The following is a 16379-nucleotide window of genomic DNA, read 5'->3' as shown; positions in this document are numbered from 1 at the left end:
AGATGTTATGGTCTTGCCCTGCCACATTTCTCCTCCAGGCCTCAGCCCCTCACCCACCTGCATAAGTGTGACCCATGCAGGCCCTGGTCCTGCCCCTGGGTGAGACTTAGCCTTCTGAATTCCCCCATCTGTAAAATGAGGGAGAGTGTTGCTTGTCCCCCTGGGCAGGGTGGGACATAAATAAAGGACGTTCTCTGAAGGCTGTATCTGCCTGGCATAGGTGACTGTTACTGCTGTTGTTTTTGTCCTTACAGGAAAGCAAAGTCCAAAAAGGGGAGAGGTGGCAAAAAAAAAAAAAAAAAAAAAAAAAAAGAGAACCCAACACGAGCCACTAAAGGAGCACTAATAAGACACAGAGTTGATGGGCCCTGATGTGTTTAATGATAGATGTGACATCACTTCCCCAGAAATTGTCATTCATTCATTTCCCACATAGTCACTGAGTTCCAGTTTGCGGGAGGTACAAGCTCTACCTGAACACAATGCGAAGATCAGGACAGTCAGGACAGTGAAACAGGAGGTAACCAGGAGCCAGGATATCAGGGCCTGATCAAGTCCCAGTCTGGGGAGGCTGGTCAGGGAGGGCTTCCTGGAAGAGGGGACATACCGTCAGGGGGCATTATGATTTATAGGAATCCAGGAAGTTCTCCTGATATAATGACAGATGGGAAAAAGAAAATGTAATAGAATGTAATTTAAAATAGACCGTATTAAGTGTAGGGAGAAGGCAGACCAAGGAGACTGAGCCTCCCAAGGGAGTCAGGTTACCTATGGGGTAGTGGGAAGTGATTTGGATTTTCCTTCTTGGGGAGCTTACTCCGGGTGATTCAACTCCCACTCCCCACGTCACTCCGCCGCCCACGATTCGAAGACTTAGGAAAGAAAGAAAAGAAGCAAGAATCAGATCCGGTGCGCTGCCCAGCTATGCGCCCCTCTAAGGTCCAGAGGATCCCTGGGAACCCAAGCCCCGCCGGCGGCGTCCATGGCCAGAAGGGCCCCCGAATGCCTCCCCATACCCCGCGACCCTCTGTGAGGACTCTGAAGCCACCGGCCTGACCCCTGACCTGGAACCGACCCCCAACTACCAGCAGGGACCCGGCGGGGCGGTGCTGGGCGCCGCGGGCTTCCCGGCCGCAGTGTCGCCGCAGCGCCGGCCCCGCCCCCGCCCGCTCCTCCCCCCCCCCACCCTCCCCCCAGGCGGCCGCGGCCCCGAGCGGCTCCAGAACGGAGGCCCGCACCGAACCCAGGTGAGTGCCCGCCCCGGGGACCCCAGGCCCCAGACCTCTGTCCCCGCCATCCCGGCTCGGCTGCCGGGTCCCGGCTCCACAGTCCCCGCGACCTGGGCTAGCTCGCGCGCGCTCTCAGATCTTGGACCCCGGGCCGGCGCGTTGGGGGCTGAGGTCTGCAGTCGGGGAGAAGAGACATGCTGGAGGCTGGAGCGCCTCTGTTCCTTCTCTCCTCCCCCGCCAGGCCCTTCCTCGCTTGCCGCGGGGCCCTGCGGTGTACCCGTCCCCCTTCCTGGGCCGTCCGGTTTGGTGAGGGCACCTGGACCAGCGGGAAGGCTGCAGGAAAGATCTTCCCAGATAGAGGGAACTGCACGTGCAAAGGCAGGGAGAGTGCACGGGAGTTTTGCGCCTGAGCCCGGCAGGGGAGCAGGTGAGGGCAAACTTGAATTCCATCCCAAGGAACGCTGGAAGGCACTGAGGGCCCCAACTGGACAGCAACCTCCCCACTGCTGTTTCTGTCTAGCCTGCACTGGCTTAGGGGAGGGTGGTGTCCCTGTGAACCAGGACACAGGCTCCTGGTGGATAGTTAGCACTTGGGCACTGTTACAACTTTTCAGCATTGGGTAGTTTGTAGGCAAGGGACAGCACTCCACAAAATCTTGGCGGGGGGGGGGGGGGTGCAGGGCCCCCTCCAGCTGCAAGAACCTTTGCCCTTGAGGCAGCAGGGCTCCAAGCCAGCCTGCACAAGGTAGGCCTGCGGAAGGTTCAATCCCCAGCAAGTCTGTTTCCAGGCCCAAGGCCCTGGAGGATCTGAGACACCTGGGCACCTGGGAAGGGAGAAACAGCCTAGACAGGTAACTGGCAGCAAGTGAAAGTTCCACGTTTTCTGACATCTGTGGCCCAGCAGATGAAGCCTAGGCCAGGCAGGAAGGAGGTAGGTATGGCTGAGCCAGAGGAGAAGCCAGGATCTGGGGAGGGGCCCCCTTGTGCCCAGGGAGAGGACAGGTGGGGCAGGTGGTAGCCAAATCTTACAGACTTGCCTTGGTGATGAGAGGGTTAAAGGGCATCGGTATGCCCAGGTGGCCTTTAAGTACCACCACCTCCTGAATTGTAATGGGTGCCTCTAGTGCAGGTTACATCAGATGCCAGGCAGTAGATTGTCCTTCCCAACTTTTCCTCCTGTCTTCTTGCCCCCCTTGCTCTCAGGCACCCACTCAAAGCCCTTGCAGGGATCTGGGCAAGAGCAAATAGGTGCCAGCCCCACCTCCAGTTAGACTTCAGGAAGAACTTCCAGGGAAAACAGAAAGGATGACAGTTGGATGGACTGGGGGAAGATCATTTGTAAACAGGGCAGCTTTGTCCCAGGCCTTCCAAAGTCCAGTCTGTAAGCTGAATCTTCCAGAAGGCCCACCCTGTGGCCTTGAGGACTTTGGCTGCAGGGATCTCTTTGCTGACCAGGTGACCTCTCCCCATGGCTTTGTGGCTTGCAGGGTGATATGGGGGCTTCCTGGGTCCCCTCCTATCTTGAAACTAACCAAGGTGGGAGGGAAGTGGGAGGCCACCCGGATGGCCCTGCCTGCTGCCTGACCTTGGCAAGCCCTTGGCCCCTCAGTTTCCTCATCTGCTGTTGGATGTGATCTCAGCACCGTAGGCCTGGAGGACATTTGTGAAGGGGGGAGGTGCACAGGGTGGGAGCTCATGACTGCTGGGCCTGGGCTGTGTGCCTGGCCTCCCTTTCCCCCAACCCCATCAGGCCTGGGCTGGCCGCCCACTTCTATTCACCATGGAGCTGGGTTTCCCTGGGGACAAGTAGCCTGGCCCAGCCCACCCCCGCCCCACCCCCTGACACGCGCCCCCAGTCTCTCCTGGCCTAACTCACACTAGGAGGAGGAGCAGAGGCTGGGCAGCCTCTTGGACCCCTGCCCCACCCCACGCCCTGCCTTCCAGGGCCGGTCCACCTCTGGGCTGGGCCAGGAAGAAGAAGCTGTGGCTGTCCCTGGAGGAGGTGGGTATCCAGGGGCTGCCAGCCGGGTGGGGGCCAGGGCCTGAGAAAACTAAACATTACCCCCACTGCAGGAAAGAGAAACCCCTGGACCAGGAAGGCTCTGATCTGCCCAAGGTGCCCTGGGGTTTGACCCCAGACATTGTGGCCTCCCTAGCTGCTGGATTTTGAGTGGGTTGCAGAAATCAGGATTTACTGGACAAGGCAGCTACACCTAAAAGAATGGCTGAGGTTGGAGCAGAGGGGCTCCCCAGGCAGTAGGCACAGCAAAGATGGGAGGGGAGAGTGAGGCCTCAAAGGGGAGGTGCCACCAAGGTCCCCTACCTGGTTCCTAGCTCAAATGTGCTTGTCCTCCAGAAGCCCCTCCCCTAGTCTGTCTCTATCTCTCTGTATCTCTACTCACATTCCCCATCAAAGCCCTGGTCCCTACAGATGCCTCTGTCTCCCCTGCAGGTCCTGGAGGCAGCTCCTGCTGGGATGGCAGCTCCAGCATCTTTAAGGGCCACAGGGGGTCCAGCCCCACCGGGGGCACCCTAGGACTCCCACAGCCATCTGTGCACCTGCCCCCCACTCATCTGTGGGCCACTCGCCATGGGTGGGTGCTTCTCCAAGCCCAAGCCAGGTACCTCCTCTCTTCTTGCCTCATTCTCCCCTCCCTCCTCCTCCCTCCTCCCTTCTCCAGCCACATCCTTCCTCCTCCCCCTCCCCCCTCTGCCTCTGAAGTAGGTCAGGCCGGGCGGCAGCCGGCTTCGAATGTTAATTCCCTGAAGGCTGGAGGGAGGGGGGGCCTGGAGCCATTCTCTTGGATCCCCTCCAATGGGTCCCCCTCTTTATTTGGGGATTTGGGTGTTTGTGGTGGGAATAGCAGCTGAATCTTTCTTGAAAAGTAGAAGTTACCCGTTCCTCCTACCCTGGGGGAGGGGAGGGGGGCAGTGTCCCCTAGGGTTGGGGAAGAGGGACTCTGAGGACATCCTCAGCCACTATGTGACCCAGGGCATGCAAGTTACCTCTCTGAGCCTCAGTTTCCCTCTCTACAAAATGAGCCTGATCTCTCAAAGTTGCCATGAGGGTGGAGTGTTCACCTCTTCTGATGTCCTGTGTGACCTTGGGCCGAATTTCCCCATTTGTGCATGAAATCCTGCCCTGCCTGGCCCAAGAAGTTCTGGCCAGAGGTGGGGGCCTCACAGATGCTAAGGGAGGCCCAGGTCTGCTCTCCATGGAGACCCCTGTCTGTTGGGCTCTCTCTCCAGCCCCTATGTTCCCTCTTCTCTCTTCACAACACTCAGGAAGGCAAAAGAATGGAGGCATGTTACTAGCTTCTCTAGTGTCTAGTCAGTGCCCCCGCCCACCTGCCACCCAGGCCACCCTGCCCCAACCAGCTCGCCCCAGCTCCCCTTACCTGATACCCATCAGCTCCATTACCTTGGAACACATGAGCCTATTCTCCCTTTCCTGGGTCTGAGGGAGAACTTGGGGCAAGAGGAGACCTTTGATGCCCTGCCAGGCAGAGGAACACCCCATTCATCTGCCTCAGGAGCCAGCTCTCCCTCCCCCCATGCCTATGCTGTGGGTACCCAGCCCTGGGCCTGATCCTACCACCCTTCCTGCTTCCATGTATGACTTGAGCAAATGATGTCCACTGTCTTGACCTCAGCCTTCCTCCATCCGAAGTGGGCAGAAAAATGCTAGCTGGTCCCAAATCCGGCTCCTATAAGACTACTGGGCTGGCAGGAAGCCAAAAGCAGAGGGTGCCATCTGCAGTTTCTTGTAAAGGGCCTCAACAGGCTGGCCTACCTGAGGCCCCTGGCCCCAAGCTCCCAGTTCAGGAGCTGGCCATTCTCACCCCCCTAGAGGCAGTGGTAAGAACTTGCATTCTTGAGCCTAAATTCAGCCCTGCCCCTTCCTGGCTGTGTGGCCTTGGGGAGGTGACTTCACCTCTCTGTGCTGCTGTGTTCTCATGTGTAAGTGGGGCTAACCGTTTTGCCCCCCACCTCCACCCCCTCATGCAGACTATTGCACTTAGCACAGGGCCTGGCACATAGGAGGCTGTGCAGAATGTTACTATCCCCTCTTTTAGGAGCTAGGTTCCCTGCTTCCAGGACTCCCCTGTGGAGCTATGGCAGAAGGGCACGATTTTAGACCCCAGGCACTCAACACTGGGCAGGTCAGGGGTGAGGCTCAGGGAATTTCAGGGTGTGGGAGTGAGAGCATTTGGGCCATAGAAGTTCAGCTGGGGTCAGCAGGGGCTATAGGGAGACCACAGCAAGCCCAAGGTCTTTGTGCAAATTCTTCACCTTCTATCTTGCTTGACTCTGACTTGGAGCACATCAGCACACATTTCCTGAGCTCACTCTGTATTCCTTGTGTTCCATTGGCTCTGTGTTCCTGATAGGAAGTATTCCAGGCCAGACCCACACTAAGCTCAGAACTAGGAGGAAGTACAGCTCTCTTGGCATCTGGTCACTTGCCTTTTAATAGGGCACAAGTGCTACCTAACAGCTTTCCCTTTTTGCCATGGCTGTCAGGAAGCTCAGATCTCACCAATAAAATGCTACTACCCAGCTTTATCTGTTGAGCTTCTGCTCTGGGTTACATATATTAAATCCTTCAGCATTGACTATCACCAAAGAGGTAGGCACTGTTCTCTGTTTTATAATGAAGGCATCTGCAGTCCAAAGGGGCTAAGGCAGGAGCCCATGGTCACATGGGCACCTGGGAATCATTTGCTAGGGTTGATCTGGCTTTATGGGTGAGCAGAGACACCCTCTCCATCCACCTTTACACTACTGTTCCTGACTTAATGGCTTCCCATTAGACTGCGTCAGCGAGCTCCTTGGAGCCTTCTGGAAGGAGGTGGAGGATGAAAACAGCCTGGCTTGGTTGTTATCTGGGCCCCTGCCAGGCTGTTCCTGTGAGCTCCCTCTCTACAGTTCACATAGCTGGTGTCAGCTGAGTCCAGGAGTATTTTCCTTTTTGATTCTTCTCAAAACATTCTAACATTATTACATAAAGTATGGAAATGGAGGCACAGAACCTACCCCACCCTAAACCCGCCCCCCTCCCCCTTCTCCCACCTGATACAACAGCTTCAGCTTGGTGGTGTGCTCCCTTCCTGCCCAGCTGGAATCATGGAGGGACCTCAACCACCCCCCTTCTCCTTCCCTCCCCTCCCATGCCTGGGCCAGGCTAGGGGCTGGGACTTGAGGATAAGGAGGGGGAGGGGTTCTACCTTCCCAGGCTTCAAGCCAGTGGGGGATTAGCTCTGCAAGAGAGGAGGGACACGCAGGGAGTGGGCAGCCAGAGGAGGCATCACCTGAGCTGTTCAAGTGGATGGGCAGCAGTGAGCCAGGGCAGGGAAGAATGGCAACCCAGACCAAGGAACTGCCTAGGCAAAGGCCCAGAGGTGTGACTCTGTTTATTTCTGGAGTATCAGGTCTGGGGTGGAGGGGAGAAGAGGTGAAAAGGGGAGAGGGCTGGAGGCTCTGGTGCCTTGGGACTTGGGACTCCTTGGACTCCTGCTTCCTCATTGGGCCCATGCTGTGCCAGGGGCTTAGCTTCCATCACTCAGCCCAGGAGGCCAGATTATTGCTGCTAAAAATTCTGTTTATTGTTTCCTTCTAATTAGAAAAATACCCCAGGCACATTGTAGGGAATTTAGAAAATGCAGAGAAATATACAGAAGAAAATGACAGTCTCCGGCTAACTGACTGCTTAGAGTAGTCGCCACAGGCACTCTGGGGAAGCATCTGGCCCACAGAAGCTTCAAGGTGGGCCCCACGCCCCTCTGTACAGTCCCTGTGCACCCATCCCTTTGGGTACAGTTCACCCCCAAGGCCCCACACCCTTGCACATGAAGGTGTTGAAAAACCAGTGCTTGGCAAATGATGGATTCTTAAACTGGTGAGCATAGCTATTTTAAGAAGTTGAAAATACAGTGTGTACACTTTTTTTTTAATTAAAAAAAAAATCTCAAACCTATGGGAACATTGCAAACAGAACAACAAAGCCTTGGTTTCCCATTACCCAGATTCACTGGCTGGAAAATGAGCCATACCCAGGTTTGAACGCCCTGTTCTCCCTGGAGTCAGACCCTAAACATGCCCCTGATCCTTTAGGGATGTCCTTCTCCATCAGGGACCGTGCAGTTGGAATCAGAGCAGGATTCAGGCCACCAGGGTTCTTCCCCCCACATAAATTCTTAGAGAAAAGGCAATTTCAGGGTCAAAGGAGCTCCATTTGTGGGCCCCTCACTAATTTGTTACTGAAAAAGAAAACATGCAGGAATGAAATCAAGCCAACCCAGCTCACCTCCTGCTGCCTCTGTTCTGCTTCTAGCCTGTTGTTTTTTTTTTTTTAATGAAAAAAAAAAATTTAAGTTTATTTATTTAGAGAGAGAGCACGCGTGCAGGCGTGCACACACGATTGTGCTTGCTCCTGAGCGGGGGAGGGTCAGAGAGAGGGAGGGAGAAAGAGAGGGAGGGAGAGAGAGAGAATCCCAAGCAAGCTCGGCACTTATGAACTGTGAGTGTGGGCTCGAACTCATGAACTGTGAGATCATGACCTGAGCCGAGATCAAGAGTCGGGTAATTAACCAACTAAGCCAACCAGGTGCCCCTGCTTCTTGCCTGTTTTAAGGCTCTTTGCTGATGTTGCAGATGGCTTTCTGGAGAGGTGGAGGCACAGGAGAGAACTCAAACTCAAAGGGACCAGCCTGCCCAGAGCCTGTGGCGTGGGCAAGGAGGTGGGCAGGGCTGGAAACTCACAGTGCTGCCCTGTCTACCCTACAGTGGAGCTCAAGATCGAGGTGGTGCTGCCTGAGAAGGAGCGGGGCAAGGAGGAGCTGTCAGCCAGCGGGAAGGGCAGCCCTCGGGCCTACCAGGGCAATGGCACAGCCCGCCACTTCCACACTGAGGAACGCCTGCCCGCCCCTCACCCGTACCCTGGTGCTCAGGACTGTGTGGAGGCCGCCATCTGCCATGTCAAGGACCTTGAGAATGGCCAGTGGGTGCTGGGTCTAGTGGGGCAGGGAGCAGTCAGAGGGCCCAAGATGGGAAGGCATGGTGCAGGCCATGGATGGGGTGGGCTGGGAGGCCTGGAGGGAGCCCTTGACGAGCACCTGCGCCAGCCACCACCAGTGTGGCCTCTCCTGGTCTGGGCCTGCTCCCCAGAAAGCTAGACTCTGGGAAGAGGTGCCCACCAGAGGTGGTGCCTGGTGTCTGGCCTGATGTCTGAGTGCAGCCCCTCCCCAGGATGCGGGAAGTAGAGCTGGGCTGGGGGAAAGTGTTGCTGGTGAAGGACAACGGGGAGTTCCACGCTCTGGGCCACAAGTGTCCACACTATGGTGCACCCCTGGTGAAAGGTGAGCTGTCCCAGTACACACAGGAGGTGGGGTGGGACCTCCCTGAAGGGTGCTTGGCCACTGCACCATCACAGGCTGGCTTGGCTCTTCCCTGGACCTCCAGGGTCTCATCTATTAGTGGGGGTCTCCTGAGCTGTGGGGAGGGGTGAGCAGCTGCTGGAATGCAGGGGAGGGGAGCTGTTGCCTGTGGCCCCAGCCCAGCACTGCTTCCCTTAGGTGTGCTGTCCCGTGGCCGGGTGCGCTGCCCCTGGCATGGTGCCTGCTTCAACATCGGCACCGGTGACCTAGAGGATTTCCCTGGCCTGGACAGTCTGCACAAATTCCAGGTGGGGCCAGGGGGGCAGTAGGGTGGGAGCCTGGGGATGCAGGGCAGGGGATGGAGCCCCCCAAAACCTGGTCCTGAGCAACACAGCCCTTGCAGGTGAAGATTGAGAAGGAGAAGGTGTACGTCCGAGCCAGTAAGCAGGTGAGGGCGTGGCTTGGGCTCAGGCAAAAAGGAGAAGTGAGGAGGGCATCTTGGCCCAGGGATCAGCATGTGCAAAGGCCCTGTGGCTGGGGACAGAGTGAAAACTGTGCAGTGGGGATGAGGCTGGACTGCAGCAGCAGGACCTGGCCTGCTGGGATGATGGCATAGGGAGGATGCCATTCCATGACTCCAGCTCCCAGCTGCCTCTTGCTCTCCGGACATCCCCAGGCCTTGCAGCTACAGCGAAGAACCAAAGTGATGGCCAAGTGTATCTCTCCAAGTGCTGGCCACAGCAGCAGCACCAACGTGCTGATTGTAGGCGCAGGTTGGTGGTGAGGTTATGAGGGGTAGGGCAGGGTGGGGGAGAGGTGATCCCTTAACCCACAGCACCATCCCCTCAGGTGCAGCTGGCTTGGTATGTGCAGAGACACTGCGGCAGGAGGGGTTCTCAGACAGGATCGTCTTGTGCACACTGGACCGGCACCTCCCCTATGACCGGCCTAAGCTCAGCAAGGTGGGAGGAGGGGCAAATGGGAGCCCAGGCAGGCCCCAGACCCCTAGCTCTCTGGGCACAGTCAGGCCCTCTCAGCGCCTTGCTTGTCACCCCTTGGGGGTCTGACCAGCTGCCTCTCTGCTCAGGCCAGGCCTGTCTGTGGTACCCTATAAAGATGTGGGTTTGGTGAATTCCATTCTGCAGCCCCTTTGTGACCTGGGCCCAGCCCTACCCTCCCTAGGCATCGGGTCCTCCATTGCAAAATGGAACACTGGCCACCTGGCCTTATCTCAAGATAGCTATCTCCTGCAGTCCCTGGATGCACAGCCTGAGCAGCTGGCCCTGAGGCCCAAGGAGTTCTTCCGAGCCTATGGCATCGAGGTGCTCACCGAGGCCCAGGTATGGGGCCAAGACTAAGAAACAAGTCTGGGGAAGACTTAGAACCACAAATGATGTGAGGACATGCAGGCCCCTGGAGGTGTGTGTGGTGGGGGGAGGTGTTCTGCCCTCTTGGCCCTGATGTCTAGGCCCTCCCAGGGGTGCTCCAGGCCTGGAAGGCAGCACTGGATATTCTTCCAGTCAGGATTGTGGGCACATGCAGAAATCTGTTCAGAGCTGGGGCCGGAGAGCATAAGGATGGCTTTGAGGGGAAGGTGATGTCAGAACCTTAAACAGTAAGGAGAAGCCAGGTGAGGGAAAGAGGACCATCCAGGTGGCAGGAACAGTGCCTGTGGAACCTCCTGTTCAGAGGGTCTGGCAGGAGCTCGGAGGGGCAACCAGGCCCAAGTCCACGGCCAGGCCCACACTCTGCCCGGCGGGGGTTGCAGGTGGTTACGGTGGACGTGAGAAACAAGAAGGTTGTGTTCAAGGATGGCTTCAAGCTGGAGTACAGCAAGCTGCTTCTCGCACCAGGGAGCAGGTAGGAGGGTGTCTCCCCCTTGTACCCTATTGGCACTTGGCAGGGCACCAGCCAGCATGCGAGGGATTGGGTGCCGGGAGCCCCTCACTGATGCTGGCCACACCTCAGCCCTAAGATGCTGAGCTGCAAAGGCAAAGAGGTGGAGAACGTGTTCACCATCCGGACACCTGAAGATGCCAATCGTGTGGTGAGGCTAGCCCGGGGCCGCAACGCAGTGGTCGTGGGAGCTGGCTTCCTGGGTGAGCAGCCGGGGCTGGTGGGGGCAGTGGTCAGGCTGTCATGGCTGGTCCCAGGGTGCAGGGTGCTAGACTACCATGCACCACCCCTTAGGGATGGAGGTGGCTGCTTATCTGACTGAAAAGGCCCACTCAGTGTCCGTGGTGGAGCTGGAGGAGACGCCCTTCAGGAGATTTTTGGGGGAACGTGTCGGTCGTGCCCTCATGAAAGTAAGCCCACTCTGACTCTCGGCACCTGGGCTGTCAGAACTCCAGGCACCCAGCCCAGCCCCTGGCTATGCTCTCATCCATGGCCTTCTTGCCCACCTTCCCTGACAGATGTTTGAGAACAACCGGGTCAAGTTCTACATGCAGACAGAGGTGTCTGAGCTGCGGGCCCAGGAGGGAAAGGTGGGCCCTTCTTTCTGCCCCTTCTCCCCTGTTCCCAGGAGCTGGGCCTACCTGCTAACCCGCCCCCTCCCCACAGCTGAAGGAGGTCGTGCTGAAGAGCAGCAAGGTTGTGCGGGCTGACGTCTGTGTTGTGGGCATTGGTGAGTGAGTGGGCAGGCAGGTGCAAATGAGCACCTGCACATGCTCCAGAATGGCCTTGGGCCAGTCTCTTCCCCTCCCTGGGCCTTGGTTTTCACATCTGTAAAATGGGTACCCCAACCATACCCACTTCACCAGGCTATCAGGGAATGGGTGTTCCACATTTAGCCAGGGCTTGGCATGGAGGATGCCCCCAGTGACTGCTGCCCACAAATACTCGACTCCACAGCCTGCCCCATGTGGGCTGCAGAACACAAACAAGCCTCAAACTGCTCCAGTTGAGGTGCCAGTTTGGGAAAGGACAGAGCTGGGAGGTGGCAGCCTAGGGGCTGGGAAGGTATGGCATGCTGACCCTACCAGGGGCTTCATGGAATTTCTCAGAGGAGGTGATACATGAGGCCGCATGGGAGGCACAGGGTCTGTGAGGGTCCAGGCAGAGGGGACAGGATGCATGAAGGCTGCAGGATGGGCAGCCCATTGGATGAATGGTCTGGGGCTGAATTGTGGTGAGTGAAGGGTATGGGTCATGGAGGACAATGAGGTGGGAGAAGGGAGGGACCAGGGAATGGACATGGTGGCCCCTGTCTTGTCAGGTGCAGTGCCTGCCACGGGCTTCCTGAGGCAGAGCAGCATCAATCTGGATTCCCGAGGCTTCATCCCTGTCAACAAGGTGGGGCTGGGGGATGGTGGTGGCGGGGGCAGGCAGGGTGCTGGGCCGGGGGTAGTGGCATGTCCAAGTCAAGGCCGCTGTGCCACCCACAGAGCGCTGGGCCCTCTCCCCACAGATGATGCAGACCAACGTTCCGGGCGTGTTTGCAGCTGGCGATGCTGTCACTTTCCCCCTCGCCTGGAGAAACAATCGGAAAGTGAACATCCCACATTGGCAGATGGCTCATGCCCAGGGTATGGCCAGCCCTGTGGCAGGATGGGGGATGGGAGGATGCCCAGGGTCTCAGCTTCCCCCAGGCCCATTCCTCAGTTGCTGGCCTTGGGTCCCAGTCTCTGGGTTAGACATTCAAGGTTTTGTGGTGGCCTGTCTGGGAGCCTCCTCCAGGTGATCAAGCCAGATGACAGGGAGCCTGGGTGGCTCAGTCAGTTAAGCATCTGACTCTTGATTTCAGCTCAGGTCTTGATCTCAGGGTGTTGATCTCAGGGTTGTGAGTTCAAGCACCATGTTAAGCTCCTCACTGGGCATGAAGCTGACTTAAAAAAAAAAAAAAAGGCAAAAAAAAAGCTACCTGACAGAGCAAGCCCTGTGGCCCATCCACAGACGCCCCTCCAGTGCCCTCAGGACACCCCACCCAACTAGCCACAGTGTCCCACCCCATCCTTCCACCAGCCCCTCCTTTCCTTTCATCCTCACCAACCTGTGCAGTCACCCAGGGAGAGAGAAAGGGATTTAGTAAGACACGGGCCACCTTCCCACTCAGTGCTTCTGTCTCCCTTGGGCCACTCGACTGGCTCTGTGAACACAGTTGTTTCATGCAGGCCCCTGGGAGGCAGCCATTTGGGCCTGGAAACTTGCGCTCAGTGGAAAACTGTCGTGCTCTATGAGGAATAGCTCCCCCACCACACACACACACACACTTGGTGGTCACCATGCCCCTGAAGCCTCATTTACTGTGAACACCTGGTCTGAGTCCCTAAGATGTAGGTACAAGCAAGCAAGTTAGCTGCCTCGTGGGGAGGACCACCAGACTCCCTGCACTCACCTCTCCTCTCTCACTTCACATTATCTGAGCATCTGCTGCCTGAAATCCCACTCCTGGTACCAATATCTGCTCAGGTTCAAGGTCTAAAGTTGGTGCTGGTTTTAAGGAACCAAAGACCACTCATCAGCCAAGTACAATTAAGGTTTAACTGGGAGGGTCTAGGAGGCTCTCATAGCCCTCCAACTACAGGGTCCAGTGGGGCCTGGGAATATGAACTGAGAAGCCACCCACGCTATTCTCTGGGGCCCTGGGTGTGGCTGTCATCCCTACTTCCCTGGGCACTTGTGTCCCATTCTTCAGACCTGATGTGTCCGATTATTGTCTGGGTGCACACCTGAAATGGAGGCAGCCCAACAACGCCAGGAAACAGACCTTCTAGATGTGGGGCACTTCATTCAAATTCTCTAGAGAAGCAATCTAAGTGACTGGCTTTGAGCCAGGTGTCTCCTCTGCAATTGAGTGTGGGCAATGAGCTGAGCCATGATGCACCTGTTCACCTCTGGGAACGCAAGGAGGAGTAGTTCCACATGTCAGAGGTCCCCAGAGAGCCCTGGCAGGCAGTGTAGGGGTGGCCGGGGCTAGGGTCGGGGATCTCATGACCCTGAGTCTTACAGGGCGCGTGGCGGCCCAGAATATGCTGGCGCAGGAGGCGGAGATCAGCACCGTGCCCTACCTGTGGACAGCCATGTTTGGCAAGAGCCTGCGCTACGCTGGTAACAGTTGGCCCGGGCAGGGGCGGGGCCAAGTGCGTTTAGGGGTGTGGCTAAGGTGTGTGCGGAGCGCAGAGGTGGAGCTTGGAAGTTAGGGCGGGGCTATGAGCATCCTAGGGGCGGGGCCGCGTCAGCTGTAGGAAGAGTGAAAACTGATTAGGGGTGGACTAAAAGGACCACCTAAAAGGACAAAGGGAGCAAGGCCTGGTGGGGTATTCAGGGGGGATTTAGGAGGCCACAGGACGCTGACCCTGGGGAGCCCCATCCCCTCCTGTACGGCCCACAGGGTACGGAGAAGGCTTCGACGACGTCATCATCCAGGGGGATCTGGAAGAGCTCAAGTTCGTGGCTTTTTACACCAAGTGAGAGCAACTGGGTGGAACGTGGCAGCCACCGAAGCAGCGGGAGCTCGGTCGGGAAGGGGAACTCATCCCAGAGGAGCTCTGCTCCAGAGGAGGGGACTTACCTGAAAGATGGACCAAGTGGCCAAGGGAGGCAGCTAGGCAGGAGACCCACCAAGGGAATGTGAGGAGGTGGGGCAGTAATAACTCCAGCAGCCACGCACTGAGACAGGACATTTTATCTTCAGGACAGCAATTTGAGGTGGGTGTTGACTCCTGCTTTGACGCTGAGGAAAATCACACAGGTAGAGAGAGAGAGTGGTGATCCCAGGACTGGAGCTCAGCTCTGAACTCCACTGAGGAGAAAGACTGGAACCTCAGTGGGCCTCTGGCAGGATCCTAAAGCCCATGCTGGGCCAAGCAAAGCAGGGAGGGCTGGGTGCTCAGAATATTTCTGTTGTCCTGGGTAAGATCACTCCCTGGGCCCCAGTTGAAGAGGAGTACATCAGGGTCTCTAAGAAGAGAGGCCACTGCTGGGCAGTCCTCAGGCTCAGTTACTCTGTCCCTGCAGAGGCGATGAGGTGATTGCTGTGGCCAGCATGAATTACGATCCAATCGTGTCCAAGGTGGCTGAGGTGCTAGCCTCAGGCCGTGCCATCCGGAAGCGGGAGGTGGAGTGAGTGTGGGCTTCAGAGATATGGGGGGGGGGGGAGGTCCCCTAAGGGACTGGTCCTTGGTAGCCAGCCACCCCCATAGCCCTACAGAGCCTTCCCTCTATTCTTGGTCCACATCAGTCTATGGAGCATCAGGACTATGGGGTGGTTGGGACAAGGGTTGTGCTTTGTGAATGGGCTGGTTATTTGTGTTCTTGGGGGATAGAAGGGGGAAAAGCTGTTGTCCCAGGGCAGGCCCAGTGCTGTGGGGAGGGGCAAAGCCCTTGGTCAAAACCATTGCTTAGGCAGTTACCTGGCATGGGACACCCAACAGGACATGGTTGTACTGAGACTGGCAGAAGCTAGGGGGGTAAAGGCAGCTAGTGATGCCTCTGGGGACACCCTACATAGAGTTGTTGGGTGGTTTTTTTGGTGTCTGGGAGACACTGGATGTCAGCTATTCCCCTCACCCCAGGCTGGTGCCAATGGGAGTCACCCTGTAGGCTTAAACTGCCTGCAGAGAGGCCCCCTCCCCCTGCCCAGGGACTGGGGAAATCCTGGAGGCCACGGGACAGGGGTAGGCCTCAGGCTGGAAACAATGGAGAACCAAGAGGGAACATGATGAATGACATGCTCTCTTCCTGGCCTTCTCTCTATCTCTCTCTCTTGCCTTCGAAAAGGCTGTTTGTGCTGCACAGCAAGTACGTGGTTCTCTGTCCTTCCTGTTGACCATTCTGAGCCTTTCCCACCTAAGCCCAGAGCCTGTACCCCATGGTCTTTCCCTCTATGCCTAAGTACCCATTCCTGCTGGGCACCAGGGCCTGGCACAGAGCAGGCCCCCTGCTGTCCTCAGCAATCAGCTGTTCATGGTGCCAAGTGGGGAACCCTCTGTCCTCTACCCTGACTCCTCCTCCCCTCATTCCTGCAGGACCGGCGACATGTCCTGGCTCACAGGGAAAGGATCCTGAGCTCGCATGCAGCAGACTTGGGCAGGCACGCTGGGGCACCAGGGACAGAGGCCAAGCCTTGGGGGCAGGTGCCAACCTCCAATTTCCCAGGATCCCCCAGGGCAGAACCTGAGCCTTCCCAGTGCTTGCCTTCGGTTGCCTGGCTCACCTCCAGAGAGGCTTCTGCTGCCTCCAGGAGATGCTTACCCCCCAAGGCCTCAGCTGCCACTGATGGCTGACAATGGAGGCAGGACAGGCTTGTCCTCTTCTCCCTTTCTTGAGACTGGTTCCCTACAGGACCCTGCAGCATATTAGATATTATCTTAAAATTAAAACGCACACGTTTGCATATCTGTGTGACTTCCATTGTAATCGGACAGATACTCATGGAGAAAGCACAACCACACCAAGGAAGTTTGGCCTATGAGCACTCAGAGGAGGTAGCAACTGATGCTACCCCTAAGGTTAGGAAAAGCTTCTCTAACCAGTGTGTTGGATCTGGATTTTCAAAGAATGGCACTCCAGGTAGAAGGGACAGCACATGCCAAAGGTTTGAGATGGGAAGTGCTTCTTCAGGGGTCAGAGGCAGCTCGCACTTGGCAGTTTAGGGGCATGTGCCTACTTGGGGCTGTAGGGGCTGGGTCCTGAGACAATCCATGCTTTTCATGGCAGCCAGAGCTTCAGGAACCCCCATTTCGAAGGTAAAGAAAATGAGGCTCTGCTATTAACTAGGGACGAGGATCTAGAGCCTCTGTGCTACTCTGCCTCCTAGCCAAGGGGAATGTTG

General features: G+C 57.0%; 1 protein-coding gene and 1 long non-coding RNA gene across 10 annotated transcripts; one reads left to right on the top strand and one right to left on the bottom strand.

Moving 5' to 3' along the window:
- Positions 1-358: 358 nt before the first annotated feature.
- On the bottom strand, positions 359-1400 carry LOC122470499. Its single transcript, XR_006293924.1, has 3 exons — positions 1283-1400; positions 769-872; positions 359-589 (listed from the first exon to the last, which is right to left on the bottom strand). It is a non-coding gene; the product is annotated as an uncharacterized LOC122470499 (long non-coding RNA).
- On the top strand, positions 1173-15941 carry AIFM3 (apoptosis inducing factor mitochondria associated 3). 9 transcript variants are annotated; one of them, XM_043558185.1, is made up of 22 exons: positions 1545-1656; positions 2433-3231; positions 3682-3850; positions 8016-8229; positions 8478-8587; positions 8804-8913; positions 9009-9053; positions 9282-9378; positions 9455-9567; positions 9859-9945; positions 10374-10465; positions 10574-10704; positions 10796-10911; positions 11020-11091; positions 11168-11231; positions 11823-11899; positions 12015-12132; positions 13556-13654; positions 13938-14013; positions 14564-14668; positions 15326-15346; positions 15574-15941. In XM_043558185.1, exons 3-22 carry the CDS (start codon positions 3820-3822, stop codon positions 15611-15613), a joined length of 1818 nt encoding a protein of 605 aa, XP_043414120.1. In that variant the 5' UTR covers positions 1545-1656; positions 2433-3231; positions 3682-3819; the 3' UTR covers positions 15614-15941. The 9 variants fall into 9 exon arrangements, 7 of the variants coding, with proteins under 7 accessions (XP_043414121.1, XP_043414123.1, XP_043414125.1 ...); XM_043558186.1 differs by lacking the exons at positions 1545-1656; positions 2433-3231 and adding an exon at positions 1173-1247; XM_043558188.1 differs by lacking the exon at positions 2433-3231 and having other exon boundaries at positions 1481-1656.
- The last annotated feature ends 438 nt before the right edge of the window (positions 15942-16379 follow it).

This window comes from Prionailurus bengalensis, chromosome D3, assembly GCF_016509475.1.
Source record: "Prionailurus bengalensis isolate Pbe53 chromosome D3, Fcat_Pben_1.1_paternal_pri, whole genome shotgun sequence".
Taxonomy (NCBI): Eukaryota; Metazoa; Chordata; class Mammalia; order Carnivora; family Felidae; genus Prionailurus; species Prionailurus bengalensis.
Note: the sequence above shows the minus strand (reverse complement) of the source record. Positions and strands in the feature narration are given on the sequence as shown.

Bases quoted from the DNA above. Each gene is read 5' to 3' on its own strand.
- AIFM3 (XM_043558186.1), top strand. From the start codon at position 3,820: ATGGGTGGGTGCTTCTCCAAGCCCAAGCCAG. The intron at 9,054-9,281 runs GTGAGGGCGTGG...GGACATCCCCAG, and splicing joins ACGTCCGAGCCAGTAAGCAG to GCCTTGCAGCTACAGCGAAG. The intron at 14,014-14,563 runs GTGAGAGCAACT...CTGTCCCTGCAG, and splicing joins TTCGTGGCTTTTTACACCAA to AGGCGATGAGGTGATTGCTG.